At 41.2% G+C, this 21,165-nt stretch overlaps 2 protein-coding genes across 3 annotated transcripts in view; both read right to left on the bottom strand.

The window, feature by feature from the left end:
• The window catches only part of n4bp3 (NEDD4 binding protein 3), a 29,490-nt gene extending 15,306 nt beyond the window's left edge, over nucleotides 1-14,184 (bottom strand). Inside the window, exon 1 of one of the 2 annotated variants that reach the window (XM_042493981.2) lies at nucleotides 13,926-14,184. The gene's annotated coding sequence lies outside the window, so the exon portion shown is untranslated. Of the gene's footprint in view, nucleotides 1-5,123; nucleotides 5,228-13,925 lie in introns of those variants that run through there. The other variant, XM_042493982.2, reaches the window with a different exon arrangement.
• Nucleotides 14,185-15,582: 1,398 nt separating this feature from the next.
• On the bottom strand, nucleotides 15,583-20,115 carry LOC121948517 (platelet-derived growth factor receptor-like protein). Its single transcript, XM_042493933.2, has 7 exons — nucleotides 19,807-20,115; nucleotides 18,387-18,553; nucleotides 18,155-18,297; nucleotides 17,885-18,036; nucleotides 17,461-17,754; nucleotides 16,487-16,626; nucleotides 15,583-16,135 (listed from the first exon to the last, which is right to left on the bottom strand). Exons 1-7 carry the CDS (start codon nucleotides 19,886-19,888, stop codon nucleotides 15,929-15,931), a joined length of 1,185 nt encoding a protein of 394 aa, XP_042349867.2. The 5' UTR covers nucleotides 19,889-20,115; the 3' UTR covers nucleotides 15,583-15,928.
• Nucleotides 20,116-21,165: the final 1,050 nt, after the last annotated feature.

The following is a 21,165-nucleotide window of genomic DNA, read 5'->3' on the forward strand; positions in this document are numbered from 1 at the left end:
CATACCTTCACCACTCTATAAACTACATAGAAATCATATTAGGTCCCCTGGTATACTGGTCCGATACGAACAGAGCTTTAGAAGATTTGCAGTTAAACAATTTTTTCAGCTCTATACTGTAACTCTGCACAGTCCTGATCACGACTGGCGGTATTGACCTGGACTCACTCTGAGTCTGAGACGTAGCAGCTGAGGTGGGTTTCCTTACTTTGCATCTGTTAGTCTATTGATGGCGGCCTGCACAGTGCGCCTCAGTCTTTACTGCCTCTGCTGACATTACAGTATTGTATTTCTGCACAGAACTTGATTTCTGGCTCTGACAACAGTAGCAATGTCGGGGTTATCTCGGGTGACTGGTTGGACTGATGTTTCATGGAACCTTATTGATCTCAATCTGACCGTCGTTACATAAGGCTGCTTCAGTGTGAGAAAACGGCCCCCGAGGGAGTGTGTTCACAGGGCCACCTCTTACCTATAAATGTATTATTAGTGTTATTTAGAGGGGCATTCATTCAACAATAACAACAGCAACCATGTTCTGCTTCTCTTCCAGGAGTACAAAAAGTCAGGTTTGTTAGAATATCAGAGTCTTTAATTTGTGCTGTGAAAAAGGACTGATTGCATAATCCCTGGCTTTGTTTAGATGAATGCTTGGGTTGGCCACTTAGCCACTATTTTAGTGCATGTGTATGAATTTGGGTCTCCTGCTGACGCACAAACTGTGAAATAAGATGCCCCAGTCATTCCACTGTGGACTGGCCTGCTCTGTAGTGCTATGTAGTGCTGTGATAAAACAGGCCTTTTAGAAATTGCTGTGATGTGATGTCACAGTTTCCAGAGAGCTATTCCAATGGCAGCCATTTTTTCCCTCGCATCGCAGCTGACTAGGTAGAGGCAATGTCGAAAGTACAAGGTAGGCACGCTAATTGCTCTGTTCTTAACTGTAAAGATGAGCACAAGTCTCTACATGGACTACCAGCTCAGGAGGACAAGAGCGGAGAGACTGCATTTTATTTTTGATGGCATTTTTCACCCAACTGTTATACCAACTTGGGACAGTACAACTGGATTTGCTTAGCAGCTGTTTTCGAAAGCTGGATCAACGCCAGCTGTCTGAGGAGAGACTGTCGATGTGGGAGCTGTAAGTATATTTTAAAACGTAATTAAGCATGTACTGTGTTTTTCTTTTGGCATTAATTGGCTAATGCTAGCTGCTAATTTGCCAGTAGCTAACATTAACTGCTAATTTACCAGCTAACGCTAGCTGCTAATTTACCAGTAGCTAACACTAGCTGCTAAATCCAACTAAGCTGCACTGTTTAGGCATCTTGTGGATCTGAGACACTGTGTGGCCAAGCTGGTGTAACATTTGTTTTCAGATAACGCAGGTGCAGCTGTTGGGCACGACAAAACACGAAAGCAGGCAGGGAGAGCTAACGCTATGGCTATGTGTGTGTGATAAAGAGAGATTAGTACTCGAAGCATAAGGACAAGTACTTGACCTCAGTGTTGTTTTAAGTTACATCCACTTGCCCTTCACTCATCCTACACACACACGTTTACCCTGAGCGGTAACACTGATAACAAAATACATCTGACATTGGAGGTAATCTCATAAAGGCAAATATCATTCAAATATTGTGTCATTTTTTCCATCTTTAAAATAGAATTTCTAATATTATATGTATCCAGCATCAACTGCAGGAAACACACTATTCATCTGTTCCACCGTCACAAGTGACTGCATTAGTAATCTGGGGGTTGAACTGGAGAAAACAATATCCAAATGAGTCAAACAATTGCCTGGTTGCTAAACTCTTTCCTCCTTAGTTATTGTCACTGCACCTGTCAACGTTTCTATTCTCGCACAGCAAATAATGTAGTTAATTAACTATTATAGTGTTGGCAGGTTTACTACTCAAAATTCTCGTGTGAAACAAGAGGTTCTTGATGTCAGACAGACAAAAGTGGCATCTCGATTCTAGAAAAATGTCATTTTTTTCTGTTTAAGCCTAACAGAAGTGTGTCTGTGTTCTCTAACTTTTTCCTTTAGGCCCTACGTTCCCTCACATAAGTACCTCTGCCAATAAGGTATTGTTTTGTACCTGTCTGTCTGTTTGTCTGTTTTAGACAAACAGTTACAGATATTAACATTAACAACCCTAACCCATAACCCAGTAACTGAAGGGCGGACTATGATGCTGAGTGAACAAGAGAGCAGTAACATAGGGCAGACGCTGGCCTAACTGTTGCTTGGGGGATCTTATCAGCTCAAACTAACTAAGTAACTGACCTAGTGCTAGCTCCATGACTTGTTTCAAAACAGTGTCTACCTACTTTTCTTATTTTCTTGAATAAAATGTCAATCTTCTCACCTGCCGTCCTACTCTATCATCCTTGCACAGTTCAGTGGATGAGATTGAGGCAAGCATACGCAGATTTTGAGGGAAACCTGTAGCACCTAGAAATGCTTTTTACAACAATACTCGCCAATTGCTACTTGCATTAAATGACAGCTGACTTCCATGTTTTGGTGCTGTTGTTTTTTTCACTCCCGATGCCAACCCATACCCGAGACCACCTTTTCAAATGAGTATATACAAATAAGATGCTGAAAAGCAGTTGCATTCGAAACATAAATAAGTGTACATTAGAGTCATGCAGTGTGCAAGTGATTCATTATAACCCAGAACATCTTTTACAAACCATGCCTCAGTACGGTAAAACAAAGTGGACTTTAAGGTCAAGTTTATTCTGACCAAATCCTTCACTACATGAGAGTTACAGTATGTCCTTAAGCTCAGAGACAAGCAATATAAAGAGAAATACGAATTAATGTGCTGTGCTTGAGACATGCGGTAAACTTAAGGTGATGGACTACAGAGGCTAAACAGACAATTTCACGTCTCATCAAAATCTGCTGACTTGTGGCTGAACAAGTCGGGATGATGCATCTTTCCACTGCTCGTGTAATGTTGACCAATCTTGGAAGCATGACAAATTCTGACACCATGTTATACATCTCTTATGATTCTGGCTCTGTTTTCAGGTGTTAATAAAGCACAGTGACTGGCATGATGGAAGTGTTATAATTAAAAACAAACACTTCTTTTGAGAATATTACAGTGTTGAGATAATTATCCCTCTAGATCGTTTCCATACCATATATTTGCTCGTTTTCCCGTGACGTCATCAAGGACATCAACAACATAAATAAATACCTCCTCACTTAACTTCATTGGAATTTATGAGAAAGCAAACAACAAAGTGGCATGCAATTTATTTCACCTTATCCTGAATACAGTACAAATTCTGTGTTTGGTTTTTGTTCACCTTGTCAGTGAGCAATTTCTGCACAGTGTTTGCCAAATGCTGCTATCAGCAGAGTGTGCTCACCACAGACCACAAGTTCAGAGTGAAGAATGTAAAGGGAGAGAGCGATGTGAGGAAACAAACTCACATTCCCTACATTTCTCACTAGGTAATTATTAATGTGCCTTCACATAACCCGTACAGCACTGATATGGCTGATGTGGACAGAAGCCTTTTTCTCTTCTACAGGCTCTGAAGTGTTGTGGGTTATTTACAACAACAAAAAACTCAACAACAGTGTCTATTATCAAAGCACCTTAGTTCCCACGAGAGCTTAGTTGGTAATATCAGAAACTTAATGACTGATAATTCTACCTCATAATCAGAGCGCGGGAGCCATACAGTGTTAAATTGAGCTGATAAAGACAAAAGCATGAGAGCTAGCTTCTTATTTAAATCATTAGAGCGAGGACAGAGGGGGGACATGACGTTCTCTTCTCTTTCTGTGGCTCCTTTGTTTTCTAGAGCGGTTCATGTAGGAGTCACCGTTCTGTGATTACAGAGATAGAAATCGAGTGGTTCTCACATCGACCCACACCTGAACCAATTCCACTTAACAGCTGCAGTGAACGTGCTTGTGTGCATCCGTCCACACACCCTCAATGTTAGACCGCACACAAACAGGGATGTGTTTAGGCTGCAGCTGAAAATTGATTGGGAATCAGAGGAATACACGGATATGGGTTGAACCACAATATTAGTGCTTTAAATGTTGATGCTGTCCCGCATATATAAAAAGCTTTCCTGATCACGTCCCAGCAAACTTTTTCTTTGATCTCATCTGCACTTTAACAACAGGAGAAGAGCGGAGCAGGCTGTGTGTCAGGTTGTAAACACCGATGCTGACGCACGCTGATGCAGAGTCAGAGGATCAGCACTTTTTCCTCCTGGAGTTTCTCTGTAAATAAAGTGTGTTTGTTGGTGCTTTGGGGCAGCGCAGCAAGAACTACTAAAAATCAGCTTGTTCAGCCGACTCGGGTCACAACTTTACTGTTAATGACAGCAAAGCAACAAGAAACAACATTAACATGAGGAGAATTTCACCTTGTGCCAACCTACAGTTCGTCTTAAGCTATGCAATTTAATAATAACACAACAAGTCAATCCAATAAATTCTTGTTCCACAGCTTTGGTGCAATCGGGAGCCATGAAAAGTCCTCAGGGGGAATTCCAGGGACACAAATAGACCATCAGACAGACAATCATAAACAAGAACGTAACGGAAAGGCTTATTATTGAGGACACACGGCTCAGCGGAGCATCTAATCCTATATATTGTTTTTAAAGCACCATGTGGCTCCATTTTGGGATGTTCAATAATTAACACTTAATTAGCATATTAGCTCTGTAAGTGAATAGGGAGGCTGCTGATCAGCATGACGTCATTCACCCGGGAGGTGGATTTAGTTAAAAAGTTAGCTAATTTCAGCTCCACTGCAAAAAAGCATGCCTTGTAGGATGAGTAATTAACAATCAGGGTGCTTTCCTCTCATCTCCGCAGATTAAGCTTCTCCTCTGACCATGCAGCCTTAAATCACAGAGAAATAGAAACAGAAATAACTCAAACTTTCCAAGCAGCAGGCTCAGGAATGTATAAAATATACACATGCAGGTTAGGCGAGTTCTTGCTTTGATCTGAAGCCCAGTTTCACACACTAGACTGTGGACTTGCGGCACTTTCAGTATCATAAGACTTTTTAAAGCAAATAACACCTAAATAATGGAGATAAAAAATATAGTCACTTATTTACCTGTGATTGTCCACCTGATACTTCACTCCTCTGCCCCTGATCCCATGCTCACTCTATTTCTCTTTCTGTCTCATGCGCGCGCTACTGATTATCACATCACATGACTTCCTGTTTCTCAGTCTGTGATGGCAGTTGGGAGGTGTGGATGGGAGGGAGCAGCCTGGTCCTTACTGCTGACCTGCAGGCCACCACAGGATGACTTTGCACTGAAGACTAAGCTTTTTTTAATCTGTGCGTGAGGATTGTTTCAATACAAACAGCATGCAGTTACCTGGAGATTTACCCTTTTTTATAATATAGGACACTGGGAGAAATCACTAGGTTGACCTCTGGAGCAGCTATAAGTCCATTTTGGTACTTTCCCGCTCACACTACACCTTCTCCTTTCCCTCCTCTTCCCCTTCTCACCTGCTCATCTCTTTGTGCTCTGTGAGCCCTCTCAGGGGCCGCTGTGGTTCAACTTGTTCTCCCAGTTTCAAAAACAAAAGCCCCGCATGTGAACCAGCTTTGAGGCAGTCAATCCAGACCATGCATTGACATATGAGAGCTCCACTGGACAAATACCAACAACATAATGTTTGCTCATGGACAATAAGACAATAATGAGGGCTCAGACTTGGGTTAAAAGATGGACAGCAGGAATACAGAAAAAGAGGGATGAGGGTAGGAAAAAATAAGAGTGCAAATGAGGAAGGAGTGGAAAATGAGAGCATGTGGGGGTTGTCTCAGCGTGGACCGTCTGGACAATAGTCTGAGTGTAAGTCCCCCTTCCTGAGGCTGGGTTACTGGACGGGTTCTGCATCGTATCAAGTTACATAACTCAAACTGGAGACGCTTGCATCGGAGGGGGGAGAAAAGAGAAGACATTGTTCTCCGCTCCTTCACCAGGAGAGAGCCACTCCTTCTTTCTTCTTCTTTACCATGTGAAGCAGGCCATAGAGCTGAGGGGAGTGAAGGAGGTATCTGGACTTCTTAAAGCTGGCACCAATAGGTGGGCACGCAGGAATCCTAGCTAATAAAGCACCTTGCCAACCAGAGATGCACAGTGTAGCGACTGGCAAGCTATTAAAGACATTCCAGTGCAAGAATGTGATGTATGCGGCCCGCCGGGTGCAATTTGAAGAAAATCAGGTGAAAAATGAAAGGAGGGGATAACCCCATCAAAGCTAGGCAGCCCAGTCTAACAGCTGAGCAGGTGCCGTTGTACCCCTGTCATTACCTCTGGGCCCCACAGGCATATCCCGTCTCAGATTCCTCAGATTCTCAGTTCTAAGTCTCTCAGCTGGCCGACAGAGCAGCACCAAGCTCTGGGAACCTGGAGGAGTGGTGAAGGTGGTGCATGTTTGTGTGTGTGTGTGTGCGCACGTGTGTGTGTGTGAGTGGATGGGAACATGGCGGCAGCAGGAGGAAGGAAAGGGCAAAGAGAGAATGTGGAGATCCACTGATGCAAATGCAAGGAGGAGGCTAGGGATGTCCTGATCCGAAACTTATTTACCTAGAAAATACAGCTACACAATGCACACTCAAGTACTTCCAAGGTATTAAAATCAATCCAGTGTATATGGTTGACAATTTAATATCTCTGCAATGCAATACAAGAAAAAATGTCTGCAGCCAAACAGCTACTTATGGGTTTTTTATTTTATTTTTACCACAAAGTAAACAACCTAAAAATAGGTTAGATGGCTCTTATTATAATTTCACTTACTGCAACATTTGTCGTTGTAAAATAACCAAGTAAAGAAACTAAAATGTCTTCAGAAATAGCTCTCAATGCCACTTAGTGCAGCATTTGTTTTTTCCCAATTCCACTTCAAAGTAGTGTTATAGCAGAACTCAGTCACGAAAAATATAAATCGGTCACAATTCCACATATTGCAGCATTATAGTAAAACTAGTTGATGGAGAATGGACAACAAAAATTTCAACCAGTCAAAAACAATTAAAAAATGTGTTGATTGGGCCCCGATACCGTTCCTTCAGATCCAATTGGGACATCTCTAGCGGAAACCACAGAGAAGGCCAAGTAGGGGCCTGCGTACAGATACTGTACCTGTCTGATCAGTCAACTATACGAGACAACAACCCAAGCTAGACTCATTTCCTCTGCCTAAGCTCTTCTGGACAATAACATTACAGGAAGCAGCTATGGGAGGCATGGATGTCTGGCTCCTTAGAAATAACATTATCTCGGGTCAGACACCCAACTGAGCTCATCTGTCAGTTATTTTAGAAAAACATGACATGACATTTTCAAATTCTGACAGTAAGGATTTAAAAGAAGCAGCTAGCGGGACTGTCTGGGTTCACAGAGACAGATTTCACATAAGATAAACAAAAATGAACAACTTCAGAGTCGCATTCTTTAACGAATGGTCTGACATTTTCTGAAATTAGCTTTTTCATTGTCTTTCAAAGAGTTAGGCGAGAATATTGATGCCACCCTTGTGCCTGTATGGAAAATCTAAAGCTAGAATAAGCACGTTTTAGTTAAGCTTAACACAAAGACTGGGAAAGACAGGGGGAAACAGTTAAACAGTGTGAAGACAGGGGTGGGGGGAAAGCTCAGCTCCTTTAGGTAGTCATGTTGCTAAATGCAGAGCGCCAGCAGAGAGTCATGACAGCAGAAAGGAACTTCCAGTGGAGAGTAGCAAAGTAGCAAATGTGTCTCTCTTTAATCTCATATTGCAAATTTTTGCAATGAATACAACAATGCAAGTTTCTGTGTAGCGATTTTGATCAGATGACAGATTTTTAAAAAACATGAAAAATATATATTTATATCCTTTATTTAACCAGGTAAAAGACTCATCTCCTCATTTTCCAAGAGTGACCTGGCCAAAATACAGATTTGATTTGCAAAAGCCTTAAGTCTGCAGACAGGCAACCCAGGCATGGCATTATCTAAGCAGGGAAGCCATTGAGAAGATACATGCATATATTAAACATCACCATAGTCAATCACAGGCTTTTTTTTCTTTCTGATTTCATGTAAAGGAACAGGATTTGACAGCAAACCAAAATAAGAGAGCGAACAGAGCTGCGGCTGCGTGGTCGACTGCTACTCGCACACGCAGATATAAATAAACAACATTGCCCACTCGCAGAGGAGGGCTTCAACTTGTGGCCTTTTGTTCTGCAACGCTACAACTCTTCAGACTAAATAACAGAGACAAGGGCCAAGTACTCTGCGTGCACACAATTCATCCCAACACACACACACACACCAATGCTGCTGATATCTATGGAAGGCAGATGAGTGCGGGTGCTCCTTCTTGGGAGATAAGCCCGATCAATAAAAACACAAGGAAACGATAAGGCCTGGCTGACTCACGGGTGGAAAGGCTACATTCGTTAACAAGACAATAGTCCCAGGATGAGATGCTGCCAGAGTTAGCGAGTGTTTCCGTGTGCCCTCTGAGATGGTGACATTTAGAGACAAAGGTCACAGCATGGGGTCTGTCCACCCGCCCACACTCTCAGACCTCTCCCCTCTGAAGGTCACAGGGTCCCTCTTGTCCCATGATGAAAAAACTATTGTTGAGCAGTCCGGTGGCGGGTCAACCAACCACGCAGCAATAACCCAGGAAATACTGGACTTTGCTATTGTTAGCTATGAAATATATGCCAGGTTCCTCTGGCAGCAGAAGAGATTTTGACTGATAGAAATGAGAATGTGGGCTGCTTAAGCTGTTTATTATGCCAAATCCACCCATGTATACTCACACATACATATATGATCAACTTGTTACCTTGCGCAAAGTTGTTTCTGAGTTCTGGCAGGTAACTAAGCTACATCTAAAATGAACATAGAAATCCAAGGTACACAATCATTATTATCATCTAATTTATGCAGTATACAGCAGGTATGATGGTTGCAGGAGACGGAAAGAGGCTTTACAATAAAGTGTATGAAGAGAGAGCTCTGACCAATTTGGATAAGACAAGGGAAGCAGAGAAAATGTACTACCATCTACATCAGACATCCCAGTTTGTTGCCAAAGGAAACTCCCACCTCTGTTTGCAAGCTGTCATATATCTGTGATGGTTGCATTCCAGCTGTTATTTTGTTATTTTAGTGCTTATGTAGACCTGGCTTTCCTGTTTTAACAAGCCTTATCTGCTGCTTCTTAAGACAGTGAAACACACACTTTGCCAATATCTACATTTGACCTGCAGGTATAAAAATACACCACCAAATTTATGTTGAAGTGTTTATAAATCTAATATTTTTATCAGTTAGGGGCAATGGAACAACCTGTAACTACAGACTGTGACATATTATCACCTTCTGAAGTTGTTACGGTTCACATGCAGGACTGGACTGTAAAACCAAAACAGTGAGATGACAAGTGCTAAATCGCTCCATAGAGCTGATCAGGACAGCAGACGTGGGTGATAACAACTCCATTCACATAGTCAACTGAGCAATTCTTGAGATAAAATGTATCATATTAATAATATATTCATACATGCTTTTATTATTATTATTATTTTATTATTAGTGCAGCTTCAAGGTGTCTTTAGGATGAGCATTTTCCTTTTTATTTACTAAGTTGTAGTTTTTTATCTTAGTTTGACCTTTGTCAATAGGAAATATCAGGAAGGGCAACATATAAACAAAGATATATCTTCAGCTATAAGGAAACACCTGTCACTTGGGGATAATGATTAACTTGGGTGTGTTGTCTGTTTTGGCACTTGGACTTAACTCTGTTCACCCTTGTGACCCTGCAACCTGACCAACAACTTATTTAAAATAAATCGGTGTTTTACTGAGGCTCACACAAGACTGAGGATCACTGCGTGTTTGTGTAGACTAGTTACAGTTAATGTGGTTAAACAGCTGATAAGGATTGCAGCGATATTTTAAGGTATAGTGTGATAAATGCAACTGGATAGAACATCTCACCTTTAGTTTAATTATTTGCAAAAGGGAGACTCTTTGCTCATACTTCCATTAAAAATTGTTTCAAATCTTAATTACAGTGATAAAACATTTGTCAAAACAAAACTACTTCTCCTGTTTTTCCTCTGTTAAGGGTCACTCTGACTGACAGTAACAATTCTGTAATACTGTGATACTGTGAAACTGCAATATTTTCTGTGACGGTTATCGTACAGTGAAAAATCTCAAACTGTTGCAACCCTACAACTGATCATGTAGTGCAGATATTTTCTGGCATTTACTTACACAGACACTTTCCTCTGATTCTACTTACAATAATGTCAGGCCAACCCACACCATCTACTGTGATCGCTATGAGCTAAACAGCCTTATATCCGACAGTGGCAGAATCTAGGCAAGCGGCCCTGCACGCCTGGCCAAGCCCCACAGTGATTTTCTTAACCTGGCCAGGCTTTAATCGCAGCGACAGACGGCCCTGAGAGTGGATCAGGCCAGCCACGGGCAGGGGGATGACCAAGGAGTGAAAGCTCTGAGTATAAGAGCACAACACTTTCTCCTTAGAGCGATCATGCATGGCCTGGTCTATACAGAGTCTATGAGATGAGTGCGGACAGGAGGGAGAGAAAGAGGTAATAGGATAAGCCCAAGATTAGGAGTGAACAGTGAAAAAATGCAGAGAAAAGAGGAGGAGAATGAGAGGAAACAGAGTTCAGGGGAGACAGAGTGAGCACAGTGAGGGTAAGAAGGGCTGATTAGTGTTTGATTAGCTGACTGGCCTGAAGGGAAATGTCGACCAACACAGTGCCATTATGACCGAGCTCTCCCCGCTGCACCATCTGCTTGACTGTAGTATGCATGACTGACCTGCTGTGCACTTACACGCTACACCTAATAGAAAAAGAGAGAAAAGGTCTAATTGTGCTGCAGCTCACGGTGGTGATTTTGGATTTATGGTACTCTGAGAGGAAAAAAGTATGTAGTTGCACCTTTATTGAAGCTTTACGTCAGGACTGACAACATTACTGACATCATATTGTGGAAATACGGAGGTGTGGAGTTTCCTCAAAATCAATGTGCTTGATGAAGAAGAGTTTGTATCTTCCTCTCTTTAGGTTAGGCCACAACAAGCAAATGGTCAGTGTACATCTGAGCAATCAGCAGAATTAGTGTTTCATCAGCTGCTAGTGCTTTAAAGAGACACATGTATTCACACACACACACACACACACACACAAACACACAGGGGAGTGTCAGCCTCCTGGGAGCACAAACAGCTGAACGAAGACATCACATCAGCTGTCTGGCTGACTCTGCTGAGAGAAGAGCAGCAAAGAGACAGACTGTGCTAATAGGCTGTCGTCAGAAAGCTCCCAATAAGCTTTTAGCCAACAGATGGGCTTTGCAGTATTGATAAAATCAAGCATCAGAATACTTAATGATCAAATATTTAAATATGGATAATGTAGCAATGATCAGTACACCTCTTACAAGACTTTTCTCCGTAAAGGTCCACTGTGTAGGATTTAGGGCAGAAATGGAATATAATATCATAAGTATGTTTTCATATTCGTATAATCACCTGAAAATAAGAGTCACTGCATTTTTGTTGTTCTAGAGCAAGTTTTTATATCTACATACAAAGCAAGTCCTCTTCCAGTTCGCCATGTTGTTTCTACAGTGGCCCAGAACAGACAAACCATCTGCTGGATCTGAGCTCTGAGTAAGGAAATATGCATTTCTGCTTGGCACGCAGGGGAAATTTGAGTTGGTTGCAATCTGCTAACTCACCACTAGATGCAACTAAATCCTAGACAAGACACCTTTGATGTCTCATAACTGTTCAAAATGATGACATCAGGACTTAATACGCTTTCTTCAAATTGCTGATTTAAAGTGACAGACGACCAAAAACTCCAAAAGTATTCATTCTTAAGTGACATTTGCTGTATTTGCTTGATAAATTTCCTAAAAAAATAATCATCAAAATGCAACACATTAGTTTTCTGAGTTGTAATTGGCTAAGCAGATAGATGCCAAAACTGTCGCAACAGGTGATTCACTATATTTTTATCCAACCTTAAATGGTCAGTTCACCCAAATCACAAAAACGACCACATTTTGTCAAATAACATGCAATGTGATCTCATCCCTACTCGTCGTATTTTGACATGCATCAGTTACCCCCACGATAAGGACACAAGGCGCAGCCTTTAGCATTTTATCTTACTGCAGAAGCGTTCTGCGGTCATGGGTTAGCAACAGTGCTACTTGATCAGGGTTGGGAAAAGACTGTGGTTGACTCACATAACAAATGACTTGTATGACAAAAAACCCTCAAAAGTTGACTTTTAGTTTCACACAGGACACAAACATCAGTCTCCTGGGTCAAAGTCCTGTGCTTATTGGACCCATTGTCCTCCCCTCCCACTCACCCGAAGCTGACAATCTCACTCTTTGTACTACTCCAGTTGCTCTTAGATCTATTAATAACACAGATAGATACACAGTTTGTCGAAAGCCTGGTGCATTTCGTTCAGACACTAAAGGGTGCCTTGTGCGTCAGATTCCGATGCGAAGGCCAAGCAGTGGTTTTGATGCCCTGCGAGTGAGACCAGGCTGCAACACTAGTGCATTAGTCATGCAGATAGTCCGTGTTGTTGAATCAGACTTTAGCAGCTTAAATGGAATTTAACTTTTTTCCATTTTATTGTGTTGGTGCAGGAGTTCCTAACACAAGTTCATTAAGAAACAAGCAAATACAAAGAAATGAGCAAATGTAACTTTTGGGTGTGATGTGAACTGACTCTTAACTGTAATCTCACAGTCAATCCTGGCCACACACAACTCTAGCAACATTGCACTATTTTTTTGCAGTTGATGATAAGGGAGAGCTGATTGCTAAATCCCATCTCTCAGTCACCTCTGTGTCATAAAGAAGTGGGAAGGATGAGATGGACAAGTGCATTTTTGTGAGGTGACTTTTACCCTAAACAATACTTAAGCTGTCTCAGTGATTGCCATGCAGAGATCAGTCATGCACATTCACACCAACAGAGACAGCAGTATATCACCCCACTATCACCTCTCTGAATTCTCCTATAATCCATTCCTAAATTACAGGAATGGTTACCACGCAATCTCCAACAACAGCTCACACATCTATTGTCTCTCTATTGTCAGACTGACTCCTTCACTTACGTCAGCACGCACCCACAACTACCAAACTCAAAGGATTCTTCTTGCAATGCTCCATGAGTCCTCAGGTCAGAGGTCACCTGTGGCCTCTGGTCTCCACGACAACAGTCTGGAAGTCCCCAAGACTGGGCTGGTGTCTCCACCTCCACCCACACACACTCAGGCTCTCTCACACACAGAAACAGCTTTTGTCCCCAAACTCCTGTGCATTAAAGGAGACCCTGGAGTGTGAGCTTCAACCCAAACATTTACAGCCGTGCAGGCCAAACACTATTCAACACACTGCAGTACAGACCACCATAGCTGCAAAGTGGCAGGAAATGAATGGCAAAAAAATCATCTATCAGTTTCCTTTCTCTCTCTCTCTCTCTGTCTCACACACACACAGGCACACACAGTGTCAGTTGCCAGGTCAACAGTGAAAACAAATTGTAAGGATTAACCCTGATTTAGGGACTAAAACTCCCTGATCCAGTGGAGAGCAGCACTGTGTCAGTGCTTCAGGGGCTTTAATCTACACATTCAAGCATATTCTCAAGTCTATTTGTTTAAATCTAGTCTGCAGAAAGTTTTGAACATGCAATCATCATGCAAACCAATAAACCACACACAAACACCGACACAGATTCGGGCTGCAGCGCCGCATGTGCAGGAGGGACAGGATCACGAAAAGATTAAAAAAAAAATCTGGCGCTCACCATATTCTGCACGCAGGACATCTCTCGGACCAGCACTGGATACTCTGCTGCAGTTTGGTCTCTCGCTGGTTATATAATGAAGCAAACGGCGTTTACGTGGCTCCGCAGGATATTTTCCAGGAGTTTAGTGCGGAGCAGCAGACAGTGATCAGCCCGCTGGCGGAGTGCAGAGACAGAATGCTGGGACTGTCTCTTTTCCCTCTCGGAGGTTTGAACGGAGTGAGAGGAAACACGAGAGGCAGGGAAACATGTGCCTGTCCCCCCGGTGCCTGGACCGACACACTTCGGGTTGGGAAGGGGGACAACGCCATCTAGCGATCAGGCATGTAGGTGCGCCATATAAACAAACAAACAAATAAAAAAAAAAAATCAAGAGAAACAATTTAACCAAATTAAAGGGTCCAGTTTAACCCTTTGAAACCAGAATCGACATCAGTTTTCTTGTGCTGCATTCAGATGCCTTTCTCAAGCTATTTAACCCTTTGAAACCTGCAATTTATTTGATCTCTGCAAATAAAAACTTGGGTAAAGAAAAGGCAATGGCCAACTTGGCAAGAAATGTCCCCCAAATTGCAAAAAAATAGAAAAAAGAAAATGACGGAAACTAGGGCGGGGGGTGAGTGGGAGGATTAATATCAAAAAAGAAAATGGGAAATGTCCAGAACAGTTTATATAGTATGATATAATAATGCTTATGTTAGATGTCATTTTCTTTTTTCTTTTTTTTTTGTTTATTCATTTATTTTCAGGTAATTTTCTTGTAACTTTTCACTTTTTAAAAATTTTATTTGGGCCATGTTTTGTTAAGTTTCTATTTGCCTTTCACACATTTTTGAAAGTAATCAAACCAGTTGGCTCAGATTTCAGAGAGTTAACAGTTAAAAAATGAATAAAAATCTTTAACAACAAACAAACATGCATAAAATAACATTGTTACACAAAGAAATGATCATGCCTGGGGTACAGGCACACAGGGACAGGCGCATCTGTGTAGTAATCATGCTGTTTAATCAGCATCTTGATGTGCCACACCTGTCAGGTGGAGCGATTATCTTTGAGAAGCAGAAGTGCTCACTGACATGGATTTGAACAAATTTGTAACTATAATTTGAGAGAAATGTATCTATTGTGTGCTTAGTTTGTAACTTAAGACTTGTGAAAAATGGAAGCAAGAACAAAAGTGTTGCGTTTAAATTTTTGTTCAGTATATTTATTTTTCCTGTTACCTGTAATGTTATTTATCGTTTTTGCTTGGTGTGACCTGCTGGGTGTTTGCAATATCTGACATCATCATTGCAGATTATTTCTTGACAATGTAAGCAATGAACTGACTAACTGTTGCAAAAGTTTGACTTTTTTGTACAACTATAGCTCTCTATTAATGTAATAGTCAAAATTATGAGATGATTGTATTGTGAACATCACAACTTATTCATAATAATTAGCAACATCATTAATATATTTACAAACTTTAATATACTTTATCTATATATTAATGAAGTTAACCTCATAATAAATGTCTGAGAAAAATATTCTGCCTCATAATGATAATAATAATAATAACTATTATTATTATAATTATAAAATAATAATGATTCTACTACTACTACTACTAATAATGACAATAATAATAATAATAATAATAATATCATGGCTGTTTTTCAATTTTTCAGTTTATGTTCTGTCTTTCGCAAAGTCATGCACAATAAGAAATATGTAGAAAAATACAAGGAACACAATGTGCTTATATGAAACTTTGAATACACAAGCTTAATGCACAACAATTTACATACATTCATCTAAACAATAAAATCTCTGCTACAATTGTAATGCTGCAATATGTTTCCACTACCCAGAGCAATAAAAGAAGAAGATGATGCTACGTTGTAATTATGTATTCATATGTGACAGACAGAATACTGTTGTGACAGAGCAAAATATTGCGCCTGTTCCCCACCCTCTCTCTTTCTCTCAACATATTGATATCATCCAGTTTTGATGGTTCATGGTTTCTTGGGTTTGGTTTTGGGTACTACTTTAACCGTGGTGGATGCTGATTTGGCTCCTTGCAGGTTCTGGGCGGTGCAGGTGTATGTTCCTTGGTCCACGTCCCTGACCTCGTCCACCAGGAGAACAGACTGAGAATGCTGTTGAGCTGCTCCTCCACCGTCTGGACTGGTGCTGTCCTGTGTGTACAGAGGCCTTCCAATCTGCAAGCAGAGCAGGTGATCCACTCAGTTTGGATACAAACACATACCATAAAGCATGGGAGAAATGTAACCTCTTTACAATAAGTCAACAAACCAGCAGCTAAAAAGTTAATAAATCACTAACAGATAGTTATAGGCATGGATGCTCTGCGGGCCATAGGTTGGATGCCTCTTAATTAATAATGAGCTACATACAAATTAAGCTATATGACACAGGATGTATACCAGTGACACAGATCTTTCACTTACTTTGTCAAACAACCAACCTTAAAACCTACAGTACAGGAAGTCTGCTATATTATACAGTATTTTTTAAAAAGTGATAATTCGCCCTCTCCTTGAGTATCTGACCTCTTGTCCTGGGTATTCCCAGGTGAACTCCACCACCACGTCACGTTCCCCCACTACAGAGCAGCTGATACGCAGATTATCCCCCATAGCCACGGAGCTTGATGAGGCCTGGATCACTGGAGCAGGAGGGGCCATAGGGTCTGATGGCAATATGGAATATAAGTGAATAATGTAAGTGACAAATAACAAATCGCGTATTTAACAGTAACTTGCATTAGTCAAGATAATGAAACTGGGTTTTTATCAGGCCTTTTTCCGTTTGGAGTTTGCATGTTCTGCCTGTCATGTCTGATTTCCCCCTGCAATCTCAAGCATGCACAGTGCAAAGTGCAAAAAAAGCAGTGACAATAATAATGCTGCAATTACAAGAATGCTACACACAGTTTTTCTTACTGGTAAATCATTTGTCAGGCCATCATTTAGTGATGTACCATATACAAATAATGACTGGTTGTAAAACAAAAGTACAACTAGAAAAGGCAATATGTTCTGAAAACACTGCTGATATTTTGCAATTAAATGTGTAAAGGTATACTGTGAAGGATTTTCAAAAAAATCTATCAATCATCACCAGTTGAAGCAAAAGTCTTGAGAGACATTAGAGCCTATTCTATTGTATGAACTGAAAAATTATTTAAGTTGAAGTGCAAGAACCAAATACAGTTGAGTGTTGTTCAAAACGTAAAGACCTGAGACCTGAAAGGATGTGAAATAATGTGAAATCCTTCAAAGGATATATATTGAGAATATGCTTGAATGTGTAGATTAAATCCTTCAGTTTTTTGTTTGGACATGAAGTGAAATACATGAAGTATACAAAACAAAAAAGCAAAAAAAAGGACAATGGTTCATTTACTTGAACACAGTATTTTTTTTGCCTTCCTATCTGTTGCATGCTTGGAGAGTCTTAGTCCCTGATCACCAGGCAACAAATAAATTCACAATTGAATGGACAACTTGGTGGCAGCACTCACAGTTGACATAGATGAGCATGTACTTAGTGGAGCTCTGCCTCAGGTTGCCCAGACTGGCGACACAGTACAAGGCTCCAGCATGATAAGGCCGCGGTCGATGAATGGTGAAGCCTTTCCTGACGTCAAAGGAGATGTCCATCCCATCCACTGCCACCTCCACTGGTGGATACTCACGGTGCAGAGTCACTTTAGCCTCAGGTGACGTCACCTGGCAGGGGAGGAGTGTCGGCCAGTTGGTTCTCAGCTGAATGACCTCGTAGTAGTCAGATGTTGGAACAAATAGCTCTTGTGGGTCTGGTTAACACAATAAAAAGATATGGCAGATCAATGATAAGATAACATTTTAAAAGGCTTCATATCATACTGGTGGTGAAATAATTCAAAGGCCAGCAGAGAAGTGCACTCTTAAGTTTATTGATTGTACCGGGAAAGAAGACGAAGACTTTGACAGCTTTGTCGTACTCCTTCCTGCAGTCTGCGTCTTCACAATACATAGGGTAACAGGTGTACTCCCCTGTGTCTGCACCAGTGGTGTTGACTAATGTCAGGACGCCATATCGATCTTGTTGGATGATTCTGCAGAGCCAGAAAAGGATTAAGACAGAGACCATCCAGACTCTAAAGCAGATTTTATCAGTTTGCTATTAGAAGAATAAACCATGCATAATAAAGACTCATTGACCACGTAACTTACCTGAGCCTCCCATCATCGTCCTCCTCCAAGTATGTGGGGACACTCCACTGCACAGGTTTGCCCCTGCACCTCAGCTCCAGAGTGTCTCCTGTCTGCACACTTATGGTCTCACCCACCCTCTTAAACTTCCCTCGGTTTAGCACCTTTGTGGGTCACATATATAATCACACAGTTGTGCACAGATTCCTTGAGATTGAATACATTAATATTTTCTGTGTAATAGATGGAATACCTGTGTGAGGAGGCTCTGTGATGCAGCTGCAGGTGTAGCTTTGATCTTAGGTTTGGCTGTTACAGCTCTGGGCTCTTTATTTGTTGATTTCCCAAGTTTTGGTTTGCTTGTCTTGGGCTTCCTCGCAGGAGTGGTCCTCTTTTCTTGGGCGTCTTTTTGACAATAAGCTACATAGTATACAGAGCACATAATGCACCCAATAGTTCACAAATATACACAATAATTTAAATGCCACACTTTTGTATTTGCTCCCATTTTCGCAGGTTTAAGTTAAAGATCAAAGACTTTTTTCATGCACTTGATAAACTTCTTTCAAATTTTGGGTGCAAATTAGTTCAAATCTGTGTCAGTGAGCATTTCCATCCACCTGACAGGTGTGGCATATCAAGATGTTGATTAAACAGCATCGTTACAACACAGGTGCGCCTTGGGTTGGTCACAATAAAAGGCCAATCTAAAATGTGCAGTTTGATCATACAACACACATATGCCACATACATCCCAAGTTATGTCCATCAGAGCTGTTACCCAAGAACTGAATGTTCATTTCACAACCTTAAACAGTCTCCAGTGTTGTTTGCCTGAATTTGGCATGCAATGGGCCTCAGAACCATACAATTTAGTTATGATGTTGAACTCTCAGGTCAAGACCCTGGTGAGGATGATGACCATGCTCATGAGCTTCCCTGAGACTGTTTTTGGCAGTTTGTGCAGAAAGTCTTCTGTTGTGCACACTAGTTGTTGCACCAGCTGTTTGGGTGGCCTGTCTCAGACAGTTTTGCAGGTGAAGATGCTAGATGTGGCCGCCCTGAACTGGTGTGGCTACACATCTGTGATTGTGAGGATGTACTGCCAAATTCAAGAAAACAACATTGGAGATATCTTATGGTAGAACATTCAGTTTTTGGGCTACAGCTCTTGTGGACACTCCTGCAGTCAGCATGCCAATGGCACACTCCCTCAAAACTTGGGACATTTGTGGCATTTTTCTGTGATCAAACTGCACATTTAAGACGGGCCTTTTATTGTGATCGTCCCGAGGCACACATGCATAGTAATGATGCTGATCAATTAGCATCTAAATATGCCACATCTGTAAGGTGGGTGGGTTACCTTGAAATAGGAGAAGTGTTCACTAACATGGATTTTTAACAATTTAGAGAACAAATTTGAGAGAAATATTTCTACGGACTATATGAAAAACATCTTACATCTTTAACTTAAAAACATGGGGGGAAAAACAAAATTGCTGCAAATGTTTGTTCAGTATACATACAGGTTAGTGTTTAATGTGAAGTGAGTGACAAGTTGTTAATATCTTGGAAGAAATGCTGTGTCATGCAACAGAAATCTCCCCTCTTTAGTGTTTCCAGGAACACATGTTCACAAAACTCCTCAGCGAATGAATAAAGTCACTCACCTAACTCGAAGATTAAAGCACAAAAAAGGAGAGCGCTCAGCACCAGCCTCCACTTTGATCCAAACAAGTTCACCAAAGGCATGATTGATCAGTGGAGTTAAATCAAAGTGTTCTGCGGATTGTTAGTTCATGCGGTTCAACACAGAGAATGCACTGCAGAAACCAGAGAGAAGAGGAGGAGGGCAGTGCTTGCAAAGTGAGTGGTCAGCTGTTTACCAGAATCACACAAATTCCTCCTCCTGAGAGTGGCATTAGTACCCCAAATTCCTCCTCACAAGCTCAATGGAGGCTTTCAAGCCTGTCCGGACCAATGAGAGTACAGAGGCAGAGGCCCCTGCGTGTGGAATCGCACAGCCTGTTTGCTTAGCTGCTGGACTGGAAGTGTGCAAGCAGCATGAGTCTGGCCCTTCGGGACACACCACACAGCCTGAGACTGTGGCAAGGATATTAAAAGCATTTGGTGCCCAGTAAACCTTTTGTCCTACTTTTACTAATTGTTTTTCCACTGCTGAAACTAATCACAGGCTTGATCACCTTAGAACACTATCCTCACAAAAATCATGAATGAAAAATAATGATCAATTTAGCTTCAGTGGTAGATATTTATCATTCATTCATTATCAGATATTTACCTGTTTGTCTATTGGGAAAAGCATACAGCTTTTAAATGTGTTGGTGTTTTATGTAATGCATCAAAGAGACTGGGAGCTTTGAAACACTAACATGATTTTAAAAAATCTGATAAAGCATGATTTTAAAGTGGAAATCCATAAAAAAAAAACAAAAAAAAAAAACTGCTGTGCAGATTTTGAAGTACGGAAGAGGATTAGCACCACAGGTCACCAGTTCATGTGAAGAGGCATAACCTGGTCTCCAGGAACGCTATTCAAATAGATCCTGGGTGGCTCCATAAGCATTTTCCCCATAGACCACCACTGTAAAAGACACGTCTGTGAAACTGGTTACAGGACAACTCGAACTACAAAGTAAATCATGACTATTTATATTATTATTATCTTTATGCTTTAGTTTTGCAAAATTTAAAATATCTGTGAGATCATCACAATGTAAAGTCTGAGCCGAGTGGGAACTCCTGGGTGGATCCTGGCGGAGCACTCCTGCACACTCCTTGCTGCATACTCCAGATGTAAATCCAGAAGTTAGAAACTTTTTTGTTATGTGTGATGAGTGTTTGTACTATATCTCCCGAATTACTGGCTATTGTTAGCCCCAGAGGCTTTATTGTCAGACAGATGGCTGATGGGTTTTGAGATTTGGGCTATACTGTATGTGAAATATTTATTGAGTTGAATCTGTTTACTGGGTTTCAGGTCTGAACACTGAAATTAAAACTTTGAT

Source organism: Plectropomus leopardus, chromosome 8 (genome assembly GCF_026936395.1).
Source record: "Plectropomus leopardus strain MGB_pleo_1.0 chromosome 8, ASM2693639v1, whole genome shotgun sequence".
Taxonomy (NCBI): Eukaryota; Metazoa; Chordata; class Actinopteri; order Perciformes; family Serranidae; genus Plectropomus; species Plectropomus leopardus.